The sequence below is a fragment of the Scleropages formosus genome, chromosome 10, assembly GCF_900964775.1.
Source record: "Scleropages formosus chromosome 10, fSclFor1.1, whole genome shotgun sequence".
Taxonomy (NCBI): Eukaryota; Metazoa; Chordata; class Actinopteri; order Osteoglossiformes; family Osteoglossidae; genus Scleropages; species Scleropages formosus.
In genome coordinates, this window is record NC_041815.1 from 19747301 (window position 1) to 19774445 (window position 27145).

At 47.4% G+C, this 27145-nt stretch overlaps 1 protein-coding gene across 2 annotated transcripts in view; it reads left to right on the plus strand.

Annotated features, from left to right (window-relative positions):
- The first annotated feature begins 713 nt into the window (after positions 1-713).
- dpf1 (double PHD fingers 1) overlaps positions 714-27145 on the plus strand; it is a 33403-nt gene continuing 6971 nt past the window's right edge. The window contains exons 1-9 of one of the 2 annotated variants that reach the window (XM_018742666.2): positions 765-834; positions 4146-4236; positions 10100-10129; positions 11219-11379; positions 13161-13268; positions 13370-13500; positions 15128-15217; positions 18499-18577; positions 19072-19203. In XM_018742666.2, the coding sequence (XP_018598182.1) occupies positions 10119-10129; positions 11219-11379; positions 13161-13268; positions 13370-13500; positions 15128-15217; positions 18499-18577; positions 19072-19203 (712 nt within the window). In that variant the 5' untranslated portion in view covers positions 765-834; positions 4146-4236; positions 10100-10118. Of the gene's footprint in view, positions 835-4145; positions 4237-10099; positions 10130-11218; positions 11380-13160; positions 13269-13369; positions 13501-15127; positions 15218-18498; positions 18578-19071; positions 19204-27145 lie in introns of both variants that reach the window. The other variant, XM_018742665.2, reaches the window with a different exon arrangement.

Below are 27145 nucleotides of genomic sequence, written 5' to 3' on the forward strand. Positions count from 1 at the left end.
AACCCTAGGGGTGCATTAAAAGGCTCCTATTCACTACAGGGAGAAAAAAACCTTTATGAAAAGGCTTAAGAGGAATTGTTTGTTTTGATCTTGAGGCAAATATATTTATCACGTTGTATCGAGTAATAATTGCTACAGTCAATAATATTGCAATTTTTAGTGGTTATTTGTGATGTTTTTACTGGTTTTCCAAATAATTTTACAATCATTAAAGTAAATATAAAAACGCCTTTTAGCAAAAACCAGACTAAAACGTATCGGAATCCAATAAGGCTGCATTCGAACAACAGCAGGACCTGTACTAACCTATTGTTCAGAAAAGTTGCAGAGGACCCCCTTTTCATTTTCAGAGACTTTTACAATGATCTCTGATACAATCCATTACTTTGATATGTTAAATACGGTGCGAATATAACCTCACCCTTAAAGCGATTTCTATATTTGCAGTGAATAACAATGCTTATGTGCCTTCTTCACTTAAATCGGCATCTACAGACTAACAGTCCAGTGGCCCAACCTTGACATTACAGTAGAAGGTCCGGCTTATCCAACTCCAAGGCGGCACCGCTATACTGTCAACCGTGGGAGACTCTGGGATTTGTAGTCCATATTCACTGAATTTGCCTCACACATAGTCAGCTAATAAACTACAATTCCCAAGAGGCGCACAGAAACGGTCCTTTTCCTATTGGCTACTTGCTGTAGCCGCAGCCCCAGAGAATGAATGAAATTGAAAATTGCTGCTATATTACATGTACAATACCGGGATCTGCAGTGTTACATTGTATCATACTATATCAAAATGGCTACAGTGGTTCAAAACCCCTTGAAATCGTAAGTAAACATATTTTCGTTGTGTTTTTTTCTCGGTAAATATTGCACAACTAGTGCATGTTGTCAGTTTTTTTAAATAATTGTTTTAAAGGATCACTTGACAATTGTAAAGCATCGTTAAAAAGTGTCAAAGGTAGCGCTGGCAGTGTAACTATGGTGATTTAAATAATGATGGGACGAGGGAGGGAAGTAACAGTGCGGGCTGTTTTTTTTTGCACGAGCCGAAAGAAATGTGCGTGAGATGTGACAGTTTAGTGGATGCGTGTTCGCGCAGCTAGCTGTGCATGTTGGACATATGGAGGAATGTAGAAGTGCGGTTTGGTTGACCCGGCGTTTCATGTTTATATAGAGATTACAGATCACCGTGTACTTGCACTCTTTGCTGCAGGAATGCACTCCGGGTTGCAGAAAGAATGTGGATTTTTTTCAATTCAGTCCTACCTGTGAATGTCGGTAGGCTATACAAGACTAACCAGGTAGTGAGATCTAACTGGAAACATTCCGCCAGCCTGCCGTTTTTTTTCTACCATGCATTGTGCACATGATGATGAAGCACAGACAGTCACATTCGTTGCTGCTTCAGTCTGAATGTGCACCGAAAAGTCGTTTTGCTGCGCTTCTGTGCGCGCGCAGGTCGCATTTAGTCAACTAAAGATAATTAGAGCAACACGACCAATTGTTTGTCCGGCAGGATGAAAATGGGCATCGGGGCCGTTTGGAGTGTGTGTGTGTGTGTGTGTGTGTGTGTGTGTGTGAGTGAGTGAGTGCGTGAGAGAAAGAGAGAGAGAGAGAGAGAGGACGAGAGAGAGATGTGTGCGCGCGTCCTTGCCTCGGTCGCGAGCTCGGAGTCGCGATGCGCGCCGCGGGGCTGCGGACGGACGGCCGCGTGACAGCGGTGAACATTCCGTCAAGTTGTTGTAGGAATGCGAGTCCTTTGTGCACGTCGACACAATAAGGAACGGAGAAGCCCGGGTGCGGAGTGTGTGCCGAGAGGCGGCTTCGCGCCTGTCACTGTGCGCGCGCGCACACGCACACACACACACACACACACACACACACACCTGACTGAGAGCGGGAACACGACTTGGACTCGCTTCGCGTGCTCTCAAACTCGCCCTTTTCGGGGCCCTGCCATTGGGGCGCGTGAAACGTGAAATGAAATAAAGCGGAAAGGTTAACACAAAAGGTGGAATACGATTGAAACGTGCACCTGCAACAAAGAAAGGCCGCGCGGGACTTCGCCGTACCCGGACCGGCGGTGGCCGTTACACATTCGTGCGGACGACATTTCCCCTCGCGTGCCTTTTCTTCAAAACTAACGCGTGCGTGTGCGCGCGCTCGGTCTCTCGCTGAAACTTGTCAGTTTTGGGAGGGTATGACTATGAGCTGGAGCCCGATGCTCCCGTTTCATTCACAGTTTTGGGTAAAGCGCGGGGAACGAACAAGTTGCGAAAAACCGCGGTTTTCTTCGCGAAAACGACTTAACTGCACTTAAGCGGGATAATTAGGGTTTGCTCAAACTGTTGCTTTTATCAAAAATGAATAAATAAGGCGAGAAGAAAGGAAGGCCAAAAAGCAGCCCGAGCGGTCGCCCGTTCCTACCACGGGATTCGGTCACTCCATATTATTATGGCACTGGGACGTAACCTGGCCTCAGACAGAACTTTGTCAACTTCAGTGCCTTGTGTAGTAATATTATTAATTGAGACACATCCACTCATGCGACTCTCCCTTTTGCTTGTGTGTGTGTGTGTGTGTGTGTGTGTGTGTGTGTGTGGGCATCCTGTGAAGGAGGGCCTCTTTCTCTGGAGCATCCTCAGTGCTCTGCGGAACCCACGACCTCCGTGGTGGCTGCAGCCTCGCGGGAGCTAAAACAATCCGTTTATGTCTGGGGGACAACGGCGAAACTTCTTTGCACGAGGATGCAACACAAAAAAAAAAAAAAAACGCACATGGATATTGTGGTGAGCGTGGGGCGACGAACAGGGCCGGGACCACGTGATCGCTGGCAGGTACGCGGCGTGGTGGCGCAGTCTGGACCGGCAACTGTGCGTTGAAAACACATCTGAATGAGCCTCGTTTAAAGATCCTTGTTACCGCGGTAAAATCACCGCTGTACAGCCACAACTTTTATCTCTAAGACAACAGTGAGTGCTCCACTGCTGGGCTGCTGCGATAGGACTGGCGCTGGCTGCTCTCGCCCTGCGAAGAGAGGATGCGGCCCCAGGTGAGCTGTGCCCTGGCTTTGTGCTCCAGGCCCGGTGTGGCCTGCGACGGCATAGCGCGGCCTAGCCAAGCGTCTGCGTACAACCCCCAAATCGGGCCTGTTCCACCGAGCATTTCTTAACCTTTTCCGCAGGATTAGCATTCCTTTAAAGTCCCCCCCGTAGCCCTCTCGATTCCTCCTGCCCCCTTCCCCTCCTCCTCTCCGCCTTCTTCGCTCTCCTGCTCCTTTCAAAAGGGTCAAAACGCTGTCTGTCTCTCTGTGTCACCTGTTCTCCCGCGAGTATCGCTGTCCCCCTCCTCATCCTCGGCCGCTCTCCTTCTTCATCTTCTCTCTCTTACTTTTTCTCTCTGTTCTGATTTTTTTTTCCCCCCTCCCGCTCCCATCCGTTCTCACCCTACATTTTTTTTTCCCGCTTTGTTTCGTTCTCTGTCTTCCCCTACCGTCTGTCTCTTGCTTCCTCCCCACTCTTGGTGTCACTCCACCCGGAGCAGCCTGCCGTGTGCCGACTGATCTGCTAGTTACTGTCTTGCCTCGCTGATTTGAAGCCACAGAGCTGTATATTATTCTGTGCTCAGGCGGCGCTCCTGCAGGCCCAGCGGAATGCACTGGAGCTTGAGCCTTTCCTTTCTAGATTGTTCTTTGCTTTTAAACAAAAACTTTTTTTTTTTTCTTTCTCTTCTTCTTCCTTCATCATCCTCCAGCACTTGGGAGAGTGCTTTTCTAAAGCAGCCGGGTGATGTTGCAGGCAAGGCCCTTGCTGCCTCTTCCCACAGAGTGGATGTTTTTTTGTCCTCGTGAAGAGACGAGAGACATGGATAGGTATTTTTAGCTCTATGACCTATTTCTCCAAAGCTGCCCAACTTTGTGTCAGTCACTCGATTGCACAGAGTGATCGTACGTTAGGTCCACTTAGTGCCGTCTTCAGTGTGACCATACCGTAGTTCCACAGAGGGCAATACACTGCTGACCAGACGGCGAGTGTGAGGACAACCCAACCATCCCAAATAATGGTTGTGTCCAATTACGAACCTTAGAGTATAGTGGCCTTTTGACCTCAAGTGATTTTTTTTTTTTTTTTTTTTAGCATCTATGTGCTGGACTGGGAAAGCCCAGCAGTGCCGGTGAAGGGGGTGGGGGACATTTGCAAGAACTAGAGCAGACAGAAAGGTCAGAAGGTAGGTGAAACACACCGTCACAACAGGGGGTGATGGATAAAGAGAGAGGAAGTAGCGGGAATGGAGGGGAGTGAACGCTTTGCGGCGGATGAGAGGCAAACCGTCCCTGGATGGGCAATATTAGGGATTGGGTCTCTGGACTAACATTCCAGGATTTGTTTTATGAACACTGGATTGTAGTCGCTCAGACTGAGAGAGAGAGAGAGAAGGGAAGAAAACCAAGAGAGAAAATGAGGCGAATGGCAGAGGAAGTCACAAAGTGCCAGTAGAAATTCACAAATAGAAAATGGAGAAATGGAAAAGGTTTGAGACGGAAAGAAAACGCAGCAGAGAAAAGAATTAAAAGCGCACCTGCTTATCTCTCATTTCTATTGTTTTTCTGCAGGCAAAACGTCACGTTTCCTTCTTTCCGTTCTCGATCGCCGCGCGCTTATGCGAGGGACGCGTAGAAGGAGCGAAATAGCTTTGGCCGTTTGAAGTTTTGCAGTGATGAGATCCACTTGCTGCGGTGGATGCCGCCACCAGAACACTGCAGCAGGAGCTCTACCTGGATAGCATTTCACGGGAGAGCGTGTATCGCTGCGTTCCGTGCCTGCCAGTGGAGAAGATACTGTCTGCTGCGTTATGCAGAAAATGTGACAAGGATAAAAGCTGTCCTTAGCTGGGAGATCTTATTTAGGAGTGTGGTTGTGTCCGTGTCTGTCTGTCTGTCTGCTTACGGGTTTATGAACCTCTGCGTGCGTTCATTTCCGTGGTGGCAAATGCAGATGCGGTGGATTTAGGAACACTCGTGATCGTGTGCGTGTTCATTAATGTTTCACGTGAGCGTCTCCGTGCTTTACGTCGGTCTGATTTTGTACGGGCACGTGTGGGTGTCTGTTTGTTTCTTGTGTCTGTCTGTATTTTGACTTCTCGTTTTCGTGCGCGCGCACGGTACATTTAGAGTGCTGCCGCAGTGAATGGCAGCCTCGTGCAGGATACAGGTCCTTCGGCAGAGATTTATGGCCCCTCCGCTCTTCCAATTACTTGGACGAATCTTCTCACAAGATTCCAGAACATTATTAAGGAGCAGGAGGGAGAAATATTCATTTTACACCCTGAGCCTCGACGGGCTCGTCTGCCATTTTCTCGCTCAAATCTCTGGAATCTGAGGAGAGAGCGCTGGGGAAGGTGAAGGGCCTCGCGACGGCCTCTCCTCTTTTGTGTCGCGCCACTTCCAATCTGTTCATCTCTGCGCGTTATTTCACATTAGCCTGAAAAGACCTGCCTATCAGCCGACAGGCGTACCTTCCTGACAGGGCCGCCCTTAACGCTCTCGCCGAAACTGTGGAAACGGCGCACTTGTGCCTCTCTGGATCCGGTCGGCGCGGCGGTACGGTGTTGGCATGGGAACGGGTGCTGGATTCCGCACGAGAGCGGCGCCCAGGAATTTCTCGACGTGTCGGGGAGGCCCGTGCTTTTGGGTCTGAGCTCAGGAACGCAACGGCAGTGTAAATATTATTACCAGGAGGGTTTAGCCGTCGTTCTCCGTGACGTCGGAAGGAACGCGCAACTTGTGCGCTGGAGGCGCAAACCTCAGGGTTATAATTCAGGCCATGAGGTTTATAAACGGAGACAACCCGACGACCGTGGGGACTGGGGAGGCACGTCATTTTTCCCCGTGGAACGTAAACGCGGCAAAGTTTACACTCTGCATTCATATAGGTGTGGCAAACAGTAAGCAACTGTTTGAACACCACAACAGTCAAAGGTTCAGATGGTTTTACTTGTTCCGAGGGCATCTGGTCTTCCATAACCTACCGTGGAGAGACAGCGTGTGATTGATTTTGGTTTGGGGGCAACAGTTGTACCATGTTGCTGCACTGTTGATAAAAGAAAGGAATTGTTGTCATGACTATACCTATGCTGGGGGTGCTGTGTGTGTATTCGGGCAGTTTGTCGGGGGGGGGCCTTCTGGGAGGCGGCCCACGTTCAGTCCAGCGTGCCTCTGGCTGCAGTTGGATCTGCTCCAGATTAGTCCTCCACGGCATGGCAGCTATCTTTAGAGTGCAGGGCGAGAGCACAGGCACATCTGTAGGAGCAGGGGAAAAAAGGAAAGGAAGAGAAATCATTTCGCTGGGTGTTGAGCGAGGGATAGAGAGAGAGGGGAGGGGTGCGTATGGGTGTGGGTGGGGGTGTGTGTGGGGGGGGGGTGATATTGCATAGTCTAATCTGCAGACGTGGGGGATGGGTGTGCAGATTGCGTATCCGAAAAGCAGCAGAGCTCACAAAAGCCACGGTCCCGGCCGGTGGCATCCGAGGTGGCACGGTCAGAAGGTCCTTTTTCGGCTTTTAAAAGCATCGCCCGTGCTGCTGCCTGGTCCTGCGCAGCCCGCACACCTGGCTCTCCCGACCGCATTCGTCGGCGCGGGCAACTTAGCGTGCCGCCCTAGTGCAGACGGAGCACAGCTCAGGGATCCAGACCTGCCGCTGCGTGGACATGTGGGGCTCAGGTGTCACACCTTTAATTCAAAACTTTGCAAAATATTTGATGTTCAGTGCTTGCTAATCCAGGACGTGTAAACATTCGGCGAGCCTCCCGCCGTCCGAAAGGAAAGAAAAAAACTGTACGATTATTTGAAAGAAACTCGTCGTGCGGAGAGACGTCGGCCGCATGTTATCGGGTGGTAGAACAGAAGTGGTGTTTCCGCGAATGCGTTGGTAGTTTTTCCAACAAGGGCTTTGGAATGCTGCCCCATAGAATAAAGCCTCATTACTATTTATTGCTAATGATCAATTTCTCTCTGCTAATTACATCTCTAACCTTAAGCGAGGCCATGTGTCGGCCGTCTCTTCCCCATTAGCCTCTGTGGCCTGCAGAGGGAGCTCACTGGTTCCTTTACAGCGACGGTGGCCATTAATTGTGACTAATTGGAGGCAGGAGATGGAGTTGCAGGAGTTGTAGTTTATAAACTCGCAGCTGATTGCTGCCGTTTCGCACTTGACACCGGAGCCCCATCCTCTCGAACCCCCGGCCTCCTTAATCCCCGAGAATCTAGGTTACGCAGGGGGTTGTGGGTTATGGTGTGGGCTGCGCTACCTTGGAGGACTCTCTCTCGTCGTCTGCGAGTTCATGGCGCCGCCAGCTATGTGCTCTTTTCTGTGCCGCGCTTTGTTTTTTTCGGGCCGATCGTCCCTCTCAGCTTGTCTGGTGTCGAGACTCTCCGCAGCTTCGAGATTGGGGGAGGAAGGCTTCTGCTGCTCCAGGCTCGTTCGTTCACCCGTTCGTTTGCTCGCTTGTTTCTTCCATTGTTTTTTTTTTTTTTTTTCTGCTGCTCTGTGCCCAGAATTTCCAGAGATGCGTGGCGGTTGTGAACGAGCTCATTTTTGTGCGAGTGTGTGGAATGCGAATATCTGTGAGACATAAATTTCGTTCCCTCGTTCCGTGCTGGCACATTCGAAATGGCGCTCCCTCCTGCACTCCGCCGTGATTTTTCCTCCCGTTTCCTATGTGAGGGAGGCCTGCGTGTGTGAGTTGAGCTGCACGTCCGTTCCAGACTGTCACCTTCTCCCTCCATCCCTCTTGGGATTTGGACCCACGTTCATTAACTGTCGTAGAAAAGCGTCCGTCGGTCCAACCCGGTGGTGCCAACATTTACAAGCGGGTGGTCCCCAAGACAGCCGCTTGCACCCCGTCCTCCCGCTTGGACGGCCCGCAGAGCCCCCCCCTCCCCGAAGTCAGGTTGGACACGTGGACGTGAAGAACGACGCAAGCCACCTTTATTGTGGTGGAAGTGGCTCTTTTCCTCCACCCTGGCCTGCTTTCAGGGACAAGCAGTGCCCAGCCAGATCCCTCGCATCCTCTAACCCAAAAACCCTCTTTTTTTAAGCTTTCAAGGGCGAACAGCCGCGCCGTAGCGTAATGAGATTGCAGGAGAAGCGACCAAATTGAAAGCAGCCATTTTCTACAGCTGTCAACTTATTATTGAGAGGCTGACTTATTTCGATAGCTCTGATCACGGTGCCTTGGAAAGGGAATGGGGGAGGGTGGGAAGGGGGGGGAGCGAGGGAGGGATTTGGGATGAGGGGAAAGGGGGGGTGGAGGTGGCTGGGCGAAAGGGGGAGGGTGAGACCTCTGGGGCTAGCTGCTTTGCATTTTGAGTATTTTTTTTTCCTTCTTTCACCCCACCACCGCCCCTCCTTCTAGATACCAGGACTTGTGTGCCTTTTTATACCCAGGCCTATTTTCACATCACTAACTTAATACTTTAAAAGCTGCGTGCGCTTGAATGTATCTGAAATAAGGAGATGGTAATGCTTGTACACGGGTAGCTGTGACTGTTACCATGTTGAAAATTTGGCTAATGTATTAGTGAATTTTTTTTGGAAATAATTCATGATGAATGCTATTAATAACAGGATAGCGTGACATTCCTCAACGCAGTATTCTGGACCGATGGAACTTCTGTTTATGTGATTTGCAAAATAGTTTTCAGCTACCCTTTAATGTTCTCACATTTTTGAAAAAGGATCTACGAATACTATGCAGTTAGCATTACCTAGATTCCATTGGTCAATCATACTTGGATCGCACTTCTCCCGTACCTCCCTGCGACGTGTTCTGTCCCTAGCATCTTCAACCTCTGCTGACCTAGAGGCTGGGTCTGACTGAAACACTTTTCCATGCGAGCAGGCAGTGGTCAATCAGTGGTCAGTTCACGGTCCATGCAGGGTGATCAGTCATACCCCCCACCCCCTCTCCAGCCTGGTCCCAGGGTTGTTTATTAATCCTCCGTGAGCAGCTGAGCTCTCCACTTCACTGGAGGGAGGGCCCCCGGCATCCCTCTTGGCCTTTGCTTCGCTCGCTTTTCCCCATCTGGGCCGACGGTGCTTCCGGAAGGCAGGGCAAGGAGGCCTCGCAGCCTATACAGTAGCCACAGCGTGATTCATAATGCATAAACTACACCGCATACATGTGTTAACCTTCAGTTTGGAGAGAGCCCACACTGTGCCCCTTGTACAAAGCCTTTTCTGTCCTGTCCCCCCAGTGCTGGTTCATGGGGGTCCGTGGGGTCCTTACAGCTGTGTGCACAGTGGGCTTTTGTTCTCATGGTGTTTCATGTCTAGTTTGTGATTTAAGTAGCAGAAGTCATATTTATTCAGGAAGTAGTGCTACAGAATGGTCTAAAATACATATACATTGTTTAGGAGAGAGTATAAAGTACGTGATGCTGTATATGTTATGGCTGTGTTATGGTGCAACGTTATGATGTTTAAACAAAAGTGACCAAATCAACATTAAATTGACCTTACACCACATATGTTGTGTATATACACACACACACACATTTTCAGAACCGCTTGTCCCATACGGGGTCACGGGGAACCAGAGCCTACCCGGTAACACAGGCCGTAAGGCCGGAGGGGGAGGGGACACACCCAGGACAGGACGCCAGTCCGTGGCAAGGCACCCCAAGCGGGACTCGAACCCCAGACCCACCGGAGAGCAGGACTGTGGTTCAACCCACTGCGCCACCACACCCCCATGTTGTATATAATTTAATAAAATTAAAAGTTATACTGAAAATGTACATTTTATATATAGGAATTTCACACAATTTACCGTTATCTTCAGATGTCTGAAAGCCAAGGAGGATGGTCATCTTTTGGTTTAGAACTCATTTTACATGGACGCATCAAAAATGGGGTTTGGTGTTCGTCAATCAGACTTTAAGGGCTCGGTTGAGCTCTGTCGTTTATTCTTTTATTTCAGTGGTGTTTTTTGGTCTGGTTGGTGAAAAAAAGAGAATAGCCAAGGAGGCAGGCAGAAGAAAAGACCGAGCGTCTCACAGGGGTTGCTTGTGTTTCCTCTTTGTCTCCCCAGGCAAGCCAGCGGAACAGTCATGAAGAACAGGTAAGCTGTGACGGTGTGTTTGTGTGTGTGTGTGTGTGTGTGTGTGTGTGTGTGTGTGTGTGTGTGTGTGTGTGTGTGTGTGTGTGTGTGTGTGTGTGTGTGGGGGGGGGGGGGCAGACAGACAGACCAGCAAGACGTGCTGCGTCAACGGCGTCAGGAGCAAGATGGAGACAGCTACTGCCTTTTGAACACATCACGTGCAACATGACTAAAGCGTCTCCTAGACGTCTCCCAATGAACTGTCATTCACCCCCTTACGTTCTCTATGAACTTTTGTCCAGTTTCTGTAACAGAGACCGAGAAGCGATTATTTGGTCATTTACTTTGTTTACTTGCATTCTTTTGAGAAATAATCGCATCCATTGTGCACACGATGAAATGATCACAAAGTACAAGCTGATAATTAATGTACAAGTATAAGCGAATAAATGAGTGATTCTGGAAGTAAATGCATATTGAAATATTGTATGTCCTTGGGCTCTGTTCCTACGGTGCACGTCTGTGGGAGAGCATGGCTTTACTTATTTACTTCGGTGTGTTCCCGTTTATATATTTTGGTTGGACTCATTTTCAGCCATCTTGAAAAGGCAATTTGAAGAGGATCACATTTTCAGTTCAATTTTGGCAGCGTTCTGCCTTCTTAAAAATAAAATGCAAATCTTTGGGGCTGTCACGCAAAGCCAGAGGGCGGATTAAAACGTACAAAGTGATTCACCGCATTAATTCCATGGGTGTTGTTGAAATCAGGCAATGCAATACAATATATGAATTGTCAATGCCACACACACTATAAATTTAGGACTATGTATTCTGTATTTTACAGTATATCTTAGATGCTTTGCTTTAATCTTTACATAAGTGCAAATATAAGTCAGATTTCTCGGATGTAACGACGTTTTAACTAGTAATGATACAAAAAAAACCAAGTCCAAAACAGGAATATGCTCCAAGGGTGGGATGAAAGCTGCGCTCTTTCTTTTGTCCTCGATATTGAGTGTAACAAGGGGGACGTCTTGCGATGTAGTGTAGTAATTGGACTTTTCTCTGTGTGCTCCTTTCTTTCTCTGCCTGCATGTTTGCTCCCGTCAGCCTAGGAGAGGAGTTCTACCGCGAAGCCATCGAGCACTGCCGCAGCTACAATGCCCGGCTTTGTGCCGAGCGGTCCATGCGGTTGCCCTTCCTGGACTCCCAGACAGGTGTGGCCCAGAGCAATTGCTACATCTGGATGGAGAAAACTCACCGTGGGCCAGGTCTGTGTCTGTGCCTTTCAGAGGTCTGCTTTGGTGTTATCATTTTATCATATTAATCTTTATTCACCTGAGGCCTTGTCAAAGTTAACATAAAATTTTAGTTGTCAGCTGTGCTGATTTACTCATTTTGGCAGCATGGCACGCTTACTGTATCAGTTCAAGTGCTTTGGTCAAAGGTACTACAGTGGAATCGGGAATTGAACTGGCAACATTCAGGTTGCAAGGAAACAGGCCTATCCACTAGGCTACCTGCTGTCCCAGTCATGAGTCTCTACATAGCACTTAAACATCTTCATACAAGTAAAATAGCACATCCGTCTTGCTCTTTTCTGAGTGTGTAAGAGTGTGTTGCTCTGGTGTATACTTAGATGATTGACCAGGGGTAGTCTACTGTTGTATACACTAATATTCAAAAGTTTGGAATGAACCCGAAATGTTCATGCTTTTGAAAGAAGTGATACTTTTTAAATGAAGGTCCCATTAAATTGATTTAAAAATATAGCCAAGATATCTTTACTAATGTTGCAAATGGGTATTATTGCTTGAAATGAATGAGTTATTTATTTTTCACATATGACTACAAAGCCCCATTACTCCAGTGTCCTTATGTTAATGGTCCTAATGGTAGGAAAAACGTTGTTAATTGTGTTAGCACAGCTGAAACCTGTTGTTCTGTTAAAGAAAGCAAGTAAATAGTATTTCCTCGGGTTGCAAGGTACTGGCATTCCTAAAGTTCATTTCTGGGTTCAAAAACAACCAAAACAAAACCTCTTTGTCAATAAAAACAGCAGTCTGTTGTTGTTTTGTGAAATGAAGTTTATTCCATGTGTCTGCTAAATGATTAAATGTAAATGTTTATTTTCTTGTTTTGCCAGTTGCGAAGGAGTAAAAAATTCAACTGAGATTGAGAGCGTTCAACCTCGCCTTATTCAGAATTCATATTCAGTGCCTGAATTGTGTCTGGTTCACATCCCTGCTAAACGTGGACCAGTTGTTGTTCACTCAGTTCACCACTGTTGTTCACTCAGTGCCACACAGTATTATGTAGTTTTAGTTAGATCAGAAAGGCAGAACATCTCTTGGAAATCTCTCATGGTAACACACAATTTTTGACCAGGTAAGCTAAGGTAAGCAAGTAAATAGTATTTCCTTGGGTCGCAAAGTACTGGCATTCCTAAAGTTCATTTCTGGGTTCAAAAATGGGCAAAACGAAACCTCTTAGTCAATAAAAACAGCAGTCTGTTGTTGTTTTGTGAAATGAAGTTTATTCCATGTGTCTGCTTAGATCAGAAAGGCAGAACATCTCTTGGAAATCTCTCACGGTAACACACAATTCTTGACCAGGTAAGCTAAGGTAGCCGTTCTCCCTTAGCCCCACCTTACTCGGACTACAACGGTTAGGTTTTGTGCCGTCCCACCTAAATGGTACTTTAGCCCAGGCTAATATCCTCAGTGTAGTAGCTATAGGACCCAGCGTGTGCTTAGGATCAACATCTCAGCTGGCTGAGACACTTTGGAGGACTCAAAGGTGCACCGATTTATGGAGTCTATGTTTTATTGATAAGGAATTCTCCTGCAGTGTGCCTGCATTAATGTCTGCGTGTGGCTCTGTTTTCCTCAGTGCTGGTTTTCGGTGGTTGACACACACACGTTGCCCGCAGTGTCTTCGCTAATGTTGCTTTTGAATCTTTCAATCATGTGTCGGTGATGGTTGCTTCACTGAGGCTTTTTTGAGGTTGTTTGGGATAGAGCAATGGCTCAGTTGTGTTCGGTTCTTTCAGGGTTGGCCCCCGGTCAGCTGTATACCTACCCTGCCCGCTGCTGGCGAAAGAAAAGACGGCTAAACATCCTAGAGGACCCTCGCCTTGGGCCGATCGAGTTCAAAATTGGTAAGAGAAGTTCAGCAAGACAAAGAGAGTCATCACCTTTGTGCAAGGTGTTGATATTCCAAGGAGACTGCGAGGTGTTAAGAGATGGACTTTCTTAACAGCTGACTACGAGGCGTCTTTGAAGAAGGAGGGTGGAGTTCCCGAGGGGCCCGTGCTGGAGTCCCTGCTCAGCGGGGAGACGCTGGACAAGAAGGTTGAGACCAAGGAGGAGGAGCCCATGAGCGAGTGCCAGGTGAGCCTGAGCGATGCAACCGCACTCAGGCACGCAGTTCACACATCAAACCCCAACGCAAAAAAAAGGATTTAATTTAAAATCTCCCAACAGTCATTGACCCATTTGTACACCACAGCAATGCAACACGCATGTACAAACGTACTGCAGCGTTCATTCACAGAGCTAGCGGAGACAGGCTCAGGAGTCAGGGTTTCTGGAAACTGCTCTTTATTGACCACGTATGTGTGTTATTGATAGCGTTTTGAAGGGAAACCTGATAGCAGCCTTGACAAAAACACTCCGGACAGTACAAAGCAGTCCACAAATACTGGAGAGTTCCCCCAGGTCACTCTAAGCCCGCCTTCTCCACACAATGGTTAGGAGGTCACCCCTGGAACCCCCAGAATTCCCCTGCGGCAAACTGAGCATAAGCAACATAACAGCCAATCGGAACAGAACGCAGGACTATGTACTAAATAGACAGAAACACCAACTGTTTACATTAATGTACACCAGCCCCCCTCAGCACCGTTACAATACAAACAATAGGCAATTTAGAGTCCCCAGTTCACCTGAAAGATGGGTCTCTCCCTAGCCATGGTCCACAACAGATCCCTCTTTTAACTTAATTTTTTGATGTCACTGACTTCTGGTCAGTGCTTGACAGTTGGGAACACCATCGGGTGCATGCTACCCTCTTTGCCCCCTCTTCCAACGTCAGTCTGACTCAGAGAAGCAATGGAACAAGGAAGTGGCTTGAAACATAGGCCTCCTCGCCTCCTTTCTCCAACTCCTGATTCATTTCCTCTCCCCCTCTCTCCCTTCCCACCTCCCTCTGTGGCCTCATTGACTCTTGTTTGATAGCGAGACAACCCCCTGCGGTCAGGATTGGTAGCTTCCCCTGCCTGACCACCACCCTCCCCCGGGCTAATGCTTGTAGTGCCGCTACTGATGACTGGCCAGTGAGGAGCCTATGAGTTTGTGCCAGTGTGAGAGAGGTGTTCGCACCAGCATCAGCCTCTCCATTTAGTGATCACCATAGTGGCTCCTCCTGGTCAAGACAAAACAACAACCCCAAAGGTCAATTAGCAAATGATCGTGGCGGTTAAGGGCCAAGGGTGCAAGCGTGGGACTCTCTGCGGAGCAAGGCCTCGCTGCCGGGGGATTTCTTCCCTGCATGCCCAGGCAGGGGGGCTGTGTATACACTCTACACTTCGCTCTTACACTCATTTGTTTAGCCCTCAGGCATGTTTTTTTTTTAACCACATAAATGCACTCAGAGAACAACATGTGACTTGCTCCTGTTTCCTAACTGGAATATTTGAGAGTTGTGAAAAATAAATGAGGAGCAGTTGCTGCGGTGAGGAGGGGAGAAGTGTCGCTTTCTTAAACAGACAGGGCATCAGGACTTCTGCTCCGGGAGGGTTAATGCATGTGACTGAGACACATGCTGAAGGATGCAGCGCTGTTCAAAGCGATTAGCGTCATTTCAGTCAGCGAGGAGTCCGATCACTGGAGATAGGCTCACTGACACAAACACATGTACTGCTTTTTCTTTTTTTGTTAAACCACACTTTGTGACGCAGTGGGTTAGAGTATGTCCTGGAACCCCTGCTGAAAGGGGGGTCCCTCCGCTCTCTTGCAGAAGCTGCTCGTGGGAGACTTCCCTCACGAGCTGGAGGTGGACGAGATGGAGGACGACGTGCCCAAGCGCAAGAACCGCACCAAGGGCCGGGTAGGAGAGCTTGCCTCCGTAGCCTCGTCGGCTTGGGGCGTGCGGTTCCAAGTAGAGTTCTGCCTGCCGGCGGCTTTCCGAAGCTGCGCGCTCCGTCCTGCTCACCGTTTCTGTTTAGCTTAGTTAATTCCTTGTTGTGTTACACTTGTTGTAGCCACAAATCATTATTAGGTACCTGTTTCTGATGGATGTGTTTGGGGGAAGAAAAAAAGTGCTTTTAAGCAATTAGAGAAAAACCAAGCCTATTCCCCTGGTTTAATTGGGCCAATTAGAAGCTATTTATATCACTGTATTTCTATGAAAATATAGCACAGAAATAGAAAAACCTCCATATATGCCGGGAACCGAGTTATTCGTAAACTACGCATGTCTTTTGCTTTTGTGCCGCAGTGTTCGCACCTCTTGCTTTGCTGTCACGGCCACATAAATGTTAAACAGGTTTTTAATTCAAGAGATTGACTTGGTTAAATAAGAATTAGCTGCATAAACTCAATTTCCACACTGTGTTACAGCGGATGAATCCGGTTAGCTATAACTCACTCATCAAAACACTGCAACAGTTCATTTGGCAGTGAGATGAGTAAAGCATGTGCCAGTGATCACAATGATATGTACCTGAGGGCTGTGCCTCTTGAAGCAATCCATCCCCTCAGCCACCCCAGTCAGGAGGAAAATCCCCGAGGTTAACAGTCGGATAATTACCATCTCATTTAGAGTCCTGTGCTGCTGGCGTGGGGCTCTTCTTGCAGAAAGCCCCAGGGACAGCGCACTGGCATCTGGGGTATAGCTCACCAAAGGTACCGGTCCACTGTGTGCTCAGCCTTAAAGCATTACAGATGAGACGCATCCGCAGGCGGACGCTGCCGCGATCCGTTTGATCGGTGACCCGTAAAGATCACTTGGTTGGGGAAAAATGAGGGCCGAATCCTTCTAAAATGATGCATCAGGTGTCGTAAAGCAAGTGCGGTCTTCACAAGCCTCAAGGCATGCTGGTCTTTGCTCCACCTATCCTCTTTATTAATTAACCTTCACTGAGCCGTGGATTGAATAAACAGCACTCCTCAAATCAACATTAACTCAAAGACGTTGACTTGAGGATTGAACTGCAATCATTTTTACATTTTTTGAAACGGAATAGTCGACGAATACCTTAACTAATGAAAATATTACACACAATTACAGGTGTTTTTCTGTGCATAAAAATTGTCCCTTTTGTTTGGTCCTTTGTGAAACTCGAACAAAACCGAATAAATTACTGCTGAACATAGATTCATCAGTTCGTAACTTTCTGTAAGTTTTAAGAAAGGCAAAGTTTTATGGTAACTGATTCATGCGTCAAAATGGGGAAAATAGAAACGTTGTGTTTTAAACACGACTGAAGTACCATTTTTATAGCAATGGCTGCTTTGTAAAGACACTGATTTAATTTGATGATGTTCTATAGCAAGTGGGGGGCGTGGTGGCGCAGTGGCTTGGACCAGGTCCTGCTCTTTGGTGGGTCTGGGGTTCAAGTCCCGCTGGGGGTGATTTACGACGACCTGGTGTCCCGTCCTGTGCGTGTCCCTTCCCCCTCCAGGCTTACGCCCTGTGTTGCCGGGTTAGGCTCCGGTTCCCCGCGACCCCGTCTGGGACAAGCGGTTCAGATGATGTGATGTTCTATAGCATCACACATATAGCTATGAATGTGTTAGAACACACATAGAGTCCCTTATCACTCTTCCTTCTTGGGCCACAGATTTGCCTAAAAATAAATTTTTCCGAGGGGTGCGGTGGCACAGCGGGTTTGGCCTGTGCCTGCTCTCTGGTGAGTCTGGGGTTCGAGTCCCGCTTGGGGTGCCTTGCGACTGACTGCTGTCCTGGGTGTGTCCCCTCCACCTCCAGCCCTCTGCTCTCTGTTGCTGGGTTGAGCTCTGGCTCGCTGCGACCCTGCTCAGGACAAGCGGTTTCAGACAATGTGTGTTTGTGTGTGTACATTTTTTCCTCCACATTTTAGCACCAATAAGTTGATTGTGATCATATGAAACAATGGTGCTGTCTCCGTTTAAATATAGCGGTTTAGCTTTGGATGCATATGTTCGTAGAGACGATGTCAATGACTTGTAACCCAGAACGACTCATCGTCCCTTTCTTAAGGGCCCTTATTTATGGTTACTGATACAGAGTGCCGCACGTTGGTCCCAAGGAGCGCTAGTGAACTACTTATTAACACTTGTAGTCCTGTCCCTTTTTAGCATTTTTTTTTGGTTGGTGATGAGTCAAAATTTAGTGCACTGGAGCTTGAAGTTGTTCAAGTGTTAGTTTGTCAGACTCGGTCATAAGGTGGATCAAGGGTCACGAGTTTAGATAAAGAACCAGACATTTTTACGCAGTCACTGAATATTTCTGTCCCTAATAATTTGCTGGAGTCTGATGCAATTTGACAACATTGATAAAGTCGCCTGAAAGGAAGGCAGCGACGTTTCAGATTGAATCGTATGGAACAAAGTAGAGTGTTTCGTGTTCGTTTCAGCAGGGTTACGGTCATAAGACATGTTGACTTCCACACCCGTCATGAAATATCCTTTTGTTCCACCTTTACTCCAACAGGCCTTTCCTGAATTTAGCTGCTGAATCTGACACTTCAGCATATGTGCTGCGTGAGCTCCTTAAAAAATATTGTTTGATGCACCAGTGCACCTCTCTTAATGGCCTGTGCGCTGAGCGGAGAGGAAAGATGGCGGTGTTTGTCAGTGTTGCTTGAGACCGAATTAGACAGCGGAAAGAACAGTACATACACGTCTGCATGAAACCACAGATCTGACCGCAGTTGCAACCCAAACATTTTTCCCCGTACGTAGTAACCGAGGTTTAAATTAATTTGCTTTATGATATAGTAAATCCTCAGACTGTACTGGGCATGCTGTTTAACGTCAATTAATAATGCAGATTTTCTGGATATATTTGTACTTTCCGAACAACACGCTAATTCAGGGGACTTCTGGCGGGGGGTTAAAAATAACATGCGTATATCATAAATCACAACTTTCCCAAATAGCTTTTAATGCCTAGTGTTTGTCTGATTTTATTATTGAGAAAAAATGCACAGGTGCACAGTAATTAATGGGAATGTTGTCTCTGTCCAGCTGGGAGCCTCTATGCTTCAATTCAAAAGGCACATTAACGTTTCCCACATATACTGACCTTATGGCTGTGTGTGTGTGTGTGTGTGTGTGTGTGTGTGTGTGTGTGTTTCTGGAATATGGGATCAGCTGAACTCTGCGAGCGCCTGTCCCCTTTTGCAGGCCTGTGGGGTAGGAGGCATGAGGAAGAGACAGGAGCCGGCCTCGGTGGAGGACAGAGACAAGCCGTACGTGTGTGACAGTGAGTACCCTCTGCGCTGACACACCCCTAACTTGAGAAATCTAAGCGAGAACATCGCTCCATTCAGCGTAGCGCCGCTGTTTCACAGAGCGATGGCCTGTTTAAGATTCCGTCGTAGACGTACCACAGATATTTTACACTGCGCTGGTTTTATGCTGTGAATAATTTGAATGTAATTGGTTAAGTAGTTGTGTGAGGTATGCGATTATGCAGTCAAAATAATGCTGCTGGCCAGTTCGGAATACGCAGAAAATTATATTAGGTTTCATCTGAATGTGTAACACGCATATAAAATACAAAGCCTCCATTTCTTTCTAATGACATTTAATTTGTTGTCTCAGAATTTTCATGCAGTAACTCAGATCAAAATGGTTTTATTAGCACTACAAAAATAATCATTAGCATGGGCAAAGCTTTTATCAACTTGGACCTCTTGTCTTTCAACAACTTCTTGTGTGTGTGTGTGTGTGTGTGTGTGTATATCCATGCTCCAGTCTGCGGGAAGCGCTATAAGAACCGGCCGGGGCTGAGCTACCACTACACCCACACGCACCTGGCGGATGAGGAGGGCGAGGAAGACTCGGAGCGCCACACCCTGCCCTTTCAGCGTAAAAACAACCACAAGCGTGAGTGTTGTCCCTCCTTCAGCTGCCTGTGCTACCTGTTCACACTGCACACCGTTTGGGAAACACTGTTTTCCTGTACCTCTATGCTATAGCCATATTATTCCATGTGGACAAGTGTTGAGCTTCTGAAAATGGTCCCGTGGCAAAGGTTCTGGGTTCAAATACTGGGGAAGGTTCCATTTCTTATGCTCCTTATCTAGATCCAGTACACGCTTTTAATTTCTTCAACCTGTACCCCAGCCGTATAATGGGCAGCGAAGTGCAAAAAAGAAAAAAAGCTCTTTAATTTGCATTGGATATAACTCTGTTATTAATTTTCTGTATTAGTAATTTGCTTGATGTTATTAATTTGCCTTCAATAAGATGTAGGCCTTCCTAATTCATTCTTAGGTAAACGTGCGTGCAGCGCGCTCGCTTTGTTCTCACAGAGCGCAGTGTCGACTCCAACAGATTGTATTAGTGACGTGTGTCACGCACCCAAGGGGGCGCGGTGGCGTAGTGGGTCGGACCGGGTCCTGCTCTTCAGTGGGTCTGTGGTTCGAGTCCCGCTTGGGGTGCCTTGCGACAGACTGGCATCCCGTCCTGGGTGTGTCCCCCTCCAGCCTTGCGCCCTGAGCTGCCGGGTTAGGCTCCGGTTCCCCGCGACCCCGTATGGGACAAGCGGTTCTGAAAGTGTGTGTGTGTGTGTCACGCACCCATTTATTCACATGCGTCAAGAGCGCCATGAGAACAGTTCTTGAAAGTGGTCACTTGCTCTGTTTTTATGTTTGATGGAAGAACTGATGAGGTGTGTTACCACAGTGGTTTGGTTGTTGAGGTCCAGCTAGCGGCCACTTTGCTAGAAATAGTATTGGTTATGAGCTGTGTTCCACTGATGTATGGATGAGTGACCCAGTGTAAGTAGTGTATCTAGCAGTGTAAGTCTTCGGGTGCTCTGGTTTCCTCCCACACTCAAAGACATGCTGTTCAGGTTCACACAGAGAGTTTGTTCCACTGATGTATGGATGAGCGACCCATTGTAAGTAGTGTATCTAGCAGTGTAAGTTACCTTGGTGAATAAGGTGTGTGGGCTGGTAACACTACGTAGAGTTCATTGGAAGTCGCTTTGGAGAAAAGCATCTGCTAAATAAATAATGTAAATGTAACTAAATCAGAGGGTGTCTGCAATGATAGTTATGGACATTCCGTTATTTTGACACTGAGCAGAAGTTCAGGAAAGAGCAATGTGTTATAATTCATCAAAACCGATGTGAGAGACAGATCAGTAGGAAGCAATAATTACAGTTATTGTCCAGTTAGACTATGAAGGGTTACATACTTTGTCACATCTGGATATTTTTCAATAATTTTTTTAAAATCATCTGAGGAAGGGTAAACGTTGAAAGTATCATTAGTCAATAGTCAGTTGTGATCTACGATTACGAGTTACAAGAACAAATATTTAATACAAAAACTTTTTCTCAACACTCTACAGTGCTCGATACCCCACCTGTGTCATTTTCACTCGTTCGCATAATGGGGTCCTTGAAAAAAGCATTTGCTGTGTTGTTACTATGGTGTTACCATGGTGACAGCTGATAAAATAAATAGTAAAAATAATTCCTCCTCTCAGTATAACAGAAGTAATATTTCACTTTCAGTTGAGCTCCAAGCATTACTTATATCTGGCATTATTGCAGCATGAGCTTTAAAAGAAAAAATGTGATGTTTTAACAGGCAGTGTGAAATTTGCATTAAGCGAGCATGCTGACTGACGGCGAAATATTCGATCAACACATCTGTCGAGTTGTGGCATCGCATGAAGCCATGGCTGTAGTGGTTTCACCTTTGGAGACAGGAGAAAAGGTGTCATCGGCAGTACGAAACCAAGGTGAAAAGAGGCACAGGAGACCTGTGTGTGAGAACGGCCACGGCAAACCCTTTCACACGTACGAAGGTACAGTGTCTGTGCTGCGCCCATTCCCTCCGAGCGAGTCTCTAGAAGCCAAGGGAAAGGGGCGGTGGCGGTGGCAATGGTGGTGGCGGCGTGGATGTGTTGGGGGGTGTTTTGTCACTCGCTGTGACATACCCCTAAGGGAAAGCCTTTTTAAAAGGACTTTGAGGCTCCCCCTCCCACAAAGGGATTCAGATGCCCCGTTATAAATTATTTCAATTAATCCCGCGTTTGTATCGGAAACTTTGTCCCGCAGACACAAAATGGATACCATTACAAAGCATTTCTCCTCGAAAATATCCAAAATCTATATTTATGATAAATTTTCTCGCCTTCTTTTACAGCAAATTGCCTCATTCCAAAGGGCATTTTCCCCTTATTCCTGTGAGTAATGAGAACTTGGTTTGTAATGCCTGTGTGTGTTGATGATGCAGAAAGACTTTAGAACTTTTTGTCTTGGTGAAATGAGATAAGGAGATGAGGGCTTGTGTGTGTGAGTGTGTGTGTGTGTGAGAGAGAGAGAGAGAGAGAGAGAGAGAGAGAGAGAGAGGGGGAAGAAAAAAGAAATACATTAGTGATCCTCATTCATATATATGGATCAGACGGAAAACAGGAGAGGAGAGAGATAGATTGCAGCACAAATATTAATAAAATTGGTAATAATGCAGTCTTGGCCATACATTATTCATGTGTTATTAAAGAGCCAAAAAGAGGGGGTTTACAGTGTCTAGACAGCCCTCGTTCCGCAGTCTACGCCTACCATGCAGACCAGCACAAACGACTGAAGTACAGGTTTTGATGGAATTCAGATTTTTTCCTCCTCTTTTCATTTAATTTTTACTCCACCCCTCCCTGACTCCCTTCGCTCTCTCGCTCTCTCTCTCTCTCTGTCTCTCTCTCTCTCCCCTCTCTCTCCTGCTCTGTTTTTTATTTGAAAAATGATGTATTATTCAACCAGAAGATGAGATTTTCTTCTTTCTCTCATTTTTTTTTTCTGCTATTTATCTATTTTCCCCTCTTTTTCACTATTAACTTATTTCTGAGCTGAAATTGGATGGCGCCAGAAACGAGCTAGCGCATTAAAATTCATGGCCGCTCCCCGGGTTTGTCATACACTGGAAGGTGGGGAGGGTGCTGTTTGCTTTTGAGGTGGCCTTTCTCCTGTGCACCTGAAATTGGTTTTGTGGGGACAGAGGGATAGTTGCGGCTGCGCCGGCCCACACTAAGGTCCGCCCCGATCTCGCAATGTAGATCCAGACGCTCCTTTATCTAGATGGACAGACGGGCAGAGGGTGAAAATGAGATGGGGGAGGGATGTTGGAGTCTGGGTCTTTGAAGGTCACTGCTTTTTGTTGTTGTTGTTGTTGTTGTTTTTCCCTCCTTTTTTTAACTTGTTCAGAGACAACACAAAATAACTTGATCTCCTGCCTGTGTATCTTCCAGGAAACCTTTGCCCTCTCTTTCCTGTGCCGTACATAACATAGTCACATTCTATTTATTACATTGAAAAGAGACTTTTTTTTTTCTTTTTTTAGTTGTGTGGTTTTACTTCATTATATTTTTTCCTTTTACTTCCTTTGACATTTTGTGGCAGCTGACAACTAATTATGAAGAAGAGGAAGATTGCATTATGAGGCTGTTTTTGTTCAACACAGTAAGAGAGAAGTATTGCAAGGGAGAGCCTTACCTTACTTTTTAATGACATATAAAAACCCTCATCTAAGCGTTAAGAGAAGCTGTCTATTTTGGCCTGTCCCGCCTTCCACCGTGAAACTCCACCGATGGCTTCGGTGAGGATTTCCGTATGTCGAGTTAGAGCCTGTTGCCTTCTCCCCACTTTGTCGAGATTCCCCGGTCGTGCCACGTGCTCCCACCCGTTGCCAACTCCCACCCTGCTCTGCTAGAGCCCGTCACGTCGGGCCTCCTGTACTAGGCCCCGGACGGGCGCGTCGTGGCACCGTTCGCCGCTTTGCTGTCACCGCCGCTGCTGCTCGGCAACAAAGCAGGAAGAGAAATTGCTGTTGCCTAGCAATCACGTTGTCATGGCGACGGGCGAGCTCCATCCTAAAGAGTATGTTGTTATGTACATTGAGCACAGAGGGGGAAGAGAGTTTGTGGTTGGTGGGGGTGGGGCGGGAATGGGGAGGGGAGGGGAGGGGAGGGAAGCGGAGCTTCGGGGTTCATTAAAGGCTGGAGAAAAGGGAAAAAAGCAGTTAAAAATTCTCTTTAGGGTTTACTGTCTGAATTATCTCAGACAGCAAGAGGGCCAGCTGAGTAATATTTCAGCATTTGATAGGATGGACTGGGGGCCTGGCTCGCTCTAGCTGACAGATGTCATTTTAGTGTGTGGATGTCACCTTCCCTCGTCCGCTCCGCCCCTGCCTTTGTGCGAGGCTAACATAAACGCTCTCGCTGTCTCTGATGTCTGCCGAACGCTCCCTCTCGTGTGCTGCGGGACAGCCTGAGCAGAAAACATAAAAGTAGCATGACTTTGTACACAGCAGCTTTTGGGGTGTCAAACTGCGTTTGAATTAAATTTAAATCCGAATATTTCTGAACGTGCGCGAGCCGGGTAAAACCGCAGCCCTGTTTCCGTTCCCTCCGTGCCAGAGAATAGATAAATTCTTCAGCATTCTGTGGTGCAGTCAGACTTCCTCGGTGTCCGTTTCTCTTGGAGACGGTCGCTCGTCACATTGTCAAGGTTCGCCAAGGCTTTTGCCTTGAATATGTTACATTAAATATGTTTCTCTGCGCGCAAGCACGAATGCTTGTATCCCAAAGCTCTACGGAGGGTCTGCTCTGCCCAAGTGCAGCCTGGCCTGGCGCGGTCAGGTTAGCTGGAGCATGCTGCAGCCATCGATCAACTTTTATTATGCACCAAATCCAGCGTGCCTCTCGCCGGCCATGTCACTCTGCCGAGGGGGAGCGCCGGGCGTCACGCAGGCCGCTCGCCGGACAGGGTGGCGGGGGGCCTCGTGTCGGGCGATGCGGCCCCGTTTATCGCGTCGCGCCCTGGGAACGTGCACCGACACGTGGCCTCGCCGGCGTGCGCAGCGTTAGTCACAATCGGGACTTGTTTGCTCTCTCTCTGTGTCGTCTGCAGGGGAGGATGTTCTTCCTACGTGTCTGAGCCTGTGCGCAGGAGTGGGAGAGGGAGCAGGAAGCACAGATTCCCTTTCTTCTTCGTGCTTTAATTAACTGGTCATTTTTTGTTCGCTCTGCGGCTCCGTTAAACTCTGTTCTCCCTAATAGTCTGTCGCTGTGTCTGTATGCTTGCCAATCTGTGCGTCTGCATGTCTCCGTGTGTCTTTTTCCTCGGCTGTCTGCACGTCTGTCTATTTTTAGCCATCTGGCTTGATGAGGGTGACTATGGTACTGTTAACAACAGGCAGCACACACAATGGGAGATGCTCAGTAATGTACTTCCGTAATTTGGAAATAAGGACGCCTGACAATTCCACCGTTGTTTCTCAGACCTTAAAAATCTAGGACAAAAATAAAAGTCTTAATTTCTAAACAGATGAACGTTTTTTTAATTTATTTTCAAACTGTCGAAGAGCATTTTTTGTAGCTTTAAGGAGGAGACCAAGGCATCCTTTGTCATTTTAAGGCTGTCTGACAAAAAAAAAAAGGTGAAACCAGCACGATCTAGTTAAAATATTAAAATTCCAGCAAGCCAGCTTTGTGAGAACCGAGACATTCGCAATTTCTGTTGACGTTCTCAGTGTGGTGAAACTCGGGATTCTGTAAATGATTAGTAATTGTTTGCCAATCTCATGTTATGTTATGTAAGGAACCTAGTTTTTGTAATAAAAATAAAAAATGCGCTTGTAGAGAGGAAGACACTTAATCTGTTTGTCTTGGATACATAAGTAGTCACATGTAACAGTTTTGGTGGGAACATAAAACACCTTATTTTCAATATTTTCAGAAGATAATTCACTTTGATGTATTATGCCACGAGATGCAGAAAATCTTTCATGCAGGTTATAATGTACTCCACTTCTATAAACGCAGCATATAGAAAAGTGGCTCAAATATTTATTTCACATATGCATGCAAAGGTACTTATTATTTGGATTTAAATTATATGTATTGAAAACTGTATTCAGGAATCAGGGCAGCAAGGCTTCCTTTCTTAAACTGAACTTTAACTGTGTGTGTGTCAGTCATAGAGAGCCTAGGCTGTTGGAACTGCACTAGCAATTATTCAGTACGTAAGGGCTATAAATTGGGGGTTTTAAGAACCATGCTCTAATCATGAGGCAGCACGACGAAAGTGGTGTTGAGTTTGTGTTTTCACACTCCGCTGCCCCGATTCGCCGCCAGACCCTGTCCCATTTACTGGTGCCGTGAGTCCCTGGGCTTCTCCATTTCCGCCACTCTGTCTTTGGCTCTGTGCTAGCGCCCTGGAGTCAGCTGGCGTCTCCGGGTGTGAACGGTGCGTTGTGGGGAGCTCTACCTAGGAAATCATTCCCTCGTGGCGGGTTCCAAGATGCTTTCGTGCAACGGGAAGTGACCTCCCAGGCCACTGTCATACATTGCAGGCACCGTGATGGAGAGAAGGCAGGTCTTCCAGTGGAGGACCATATAAGGCATATGAGGCGCGATCCCGGCAGCCTGGCGGTGGTCCGACTGCGAGGAGAGCCTAGGCAACAGGCTGGTAATTCCTGCTGAAGCACAGAACACGGAGTGGGATTATGGCTGACTCACTCATGCTGCGGCCACTTTATTTACTGTACAAAATCAAATCTTCACTGTTTCAGACTGCAGGAGTCCAGAAGCAAAAGGTTGACAGGAAGCAGCCAGAATGCATGCGGTAGATTGGGGGAGGGTGCGAGTCGGGGAGTTGCTGTACAATCTCCCAGAACTCCCAGCAGGGCCAAGATGCTGTTGAAAGCAGTGAAGTGTAGCATTTTTTTACTATATTGTCTCAGTAATTGGAGGGGTACTGCAGAGGATGGTGGTAGAACATTGCACCGAAAGAGGAACGGGGCAGATGTCAGTGGGTGGTGGGTTCTGTTTGCTCTTAACCCAGGACATCCTTTACCTCATTGTACATCAGTGCTTCTTACACGGAGCGGGTCAAGTGTCTTGTTCTGGTCTGGACCGGAAAGAACAGGTTACTTTCCCATGGCTCTTGCGTTCCTTTAGTCTTTTTCAGCCATTCGCTCAAAACCAGGAGACACATAGGGAATCCACCCTCAAGCGCACACCCAGGCTTCAGTTTTTAAGATGGCCATAGCTATGCCTTTACATCGTCCTGTGATTTTTGGGGTGTCTGTTTTTGCCCAGTATGTTTTGGAGATTTTGGGTGCTGAAGACTCACGCTCAACGGGCATGTTGGGTAGAGACGCAACGCCAGGAAGGAGAGAACATATGTGAGAAACAAAGAAGGCTGTATGTGTGTGTTAGGGTGTGCATGTAAGTGTCTCTGTCGGTGTTCTCTCAGTGAAGTGAAGCAGCATCCCCCAGAGATGCTGGAACACACGCTGGCAGGAATGCATTGAAATAAAAGGAAAAAAGAAGCGAGAGAGAGAGAGAGAGAGAGAGAAACAATTTCTGAGGCGGCACGTTTCCGTCTGAGAGTCTTCAAGTGCAATGCTGGCTTGACAAAGAAGCAGTGTTGGGCTGAGCCCAGCTCTGCCTCTGTGTAGTTCCCCACTGCATGACTTCACCTTAGCGTTCTTTGTTGAAAGTCCTCGACTCATACGAATTATCTCCCAGCTTGTAGAATAATGGTCTGTCCGTCTACGTTGGTCTACTTGTGAACCACTTTCGACTCTAAAGTGCCCACTCACGCTGCCTTCACCTCCCAGCTGTTCCACTTCTGGCTTTTATCCCTCCATCTGAAGCTGGGCAGGACCGGGAAGGGGTGCTCTGCACGGCACTTGCGGAACGACGAAAGAACAGTCCTGCTTGATCTCATAATGCCCAGCATTTGGGCTGTGTTTGTTTCCCGAAGTAAGCTGTGCCGTCCCAACAGCTCCCAGTTCCCGCTGTGTATGG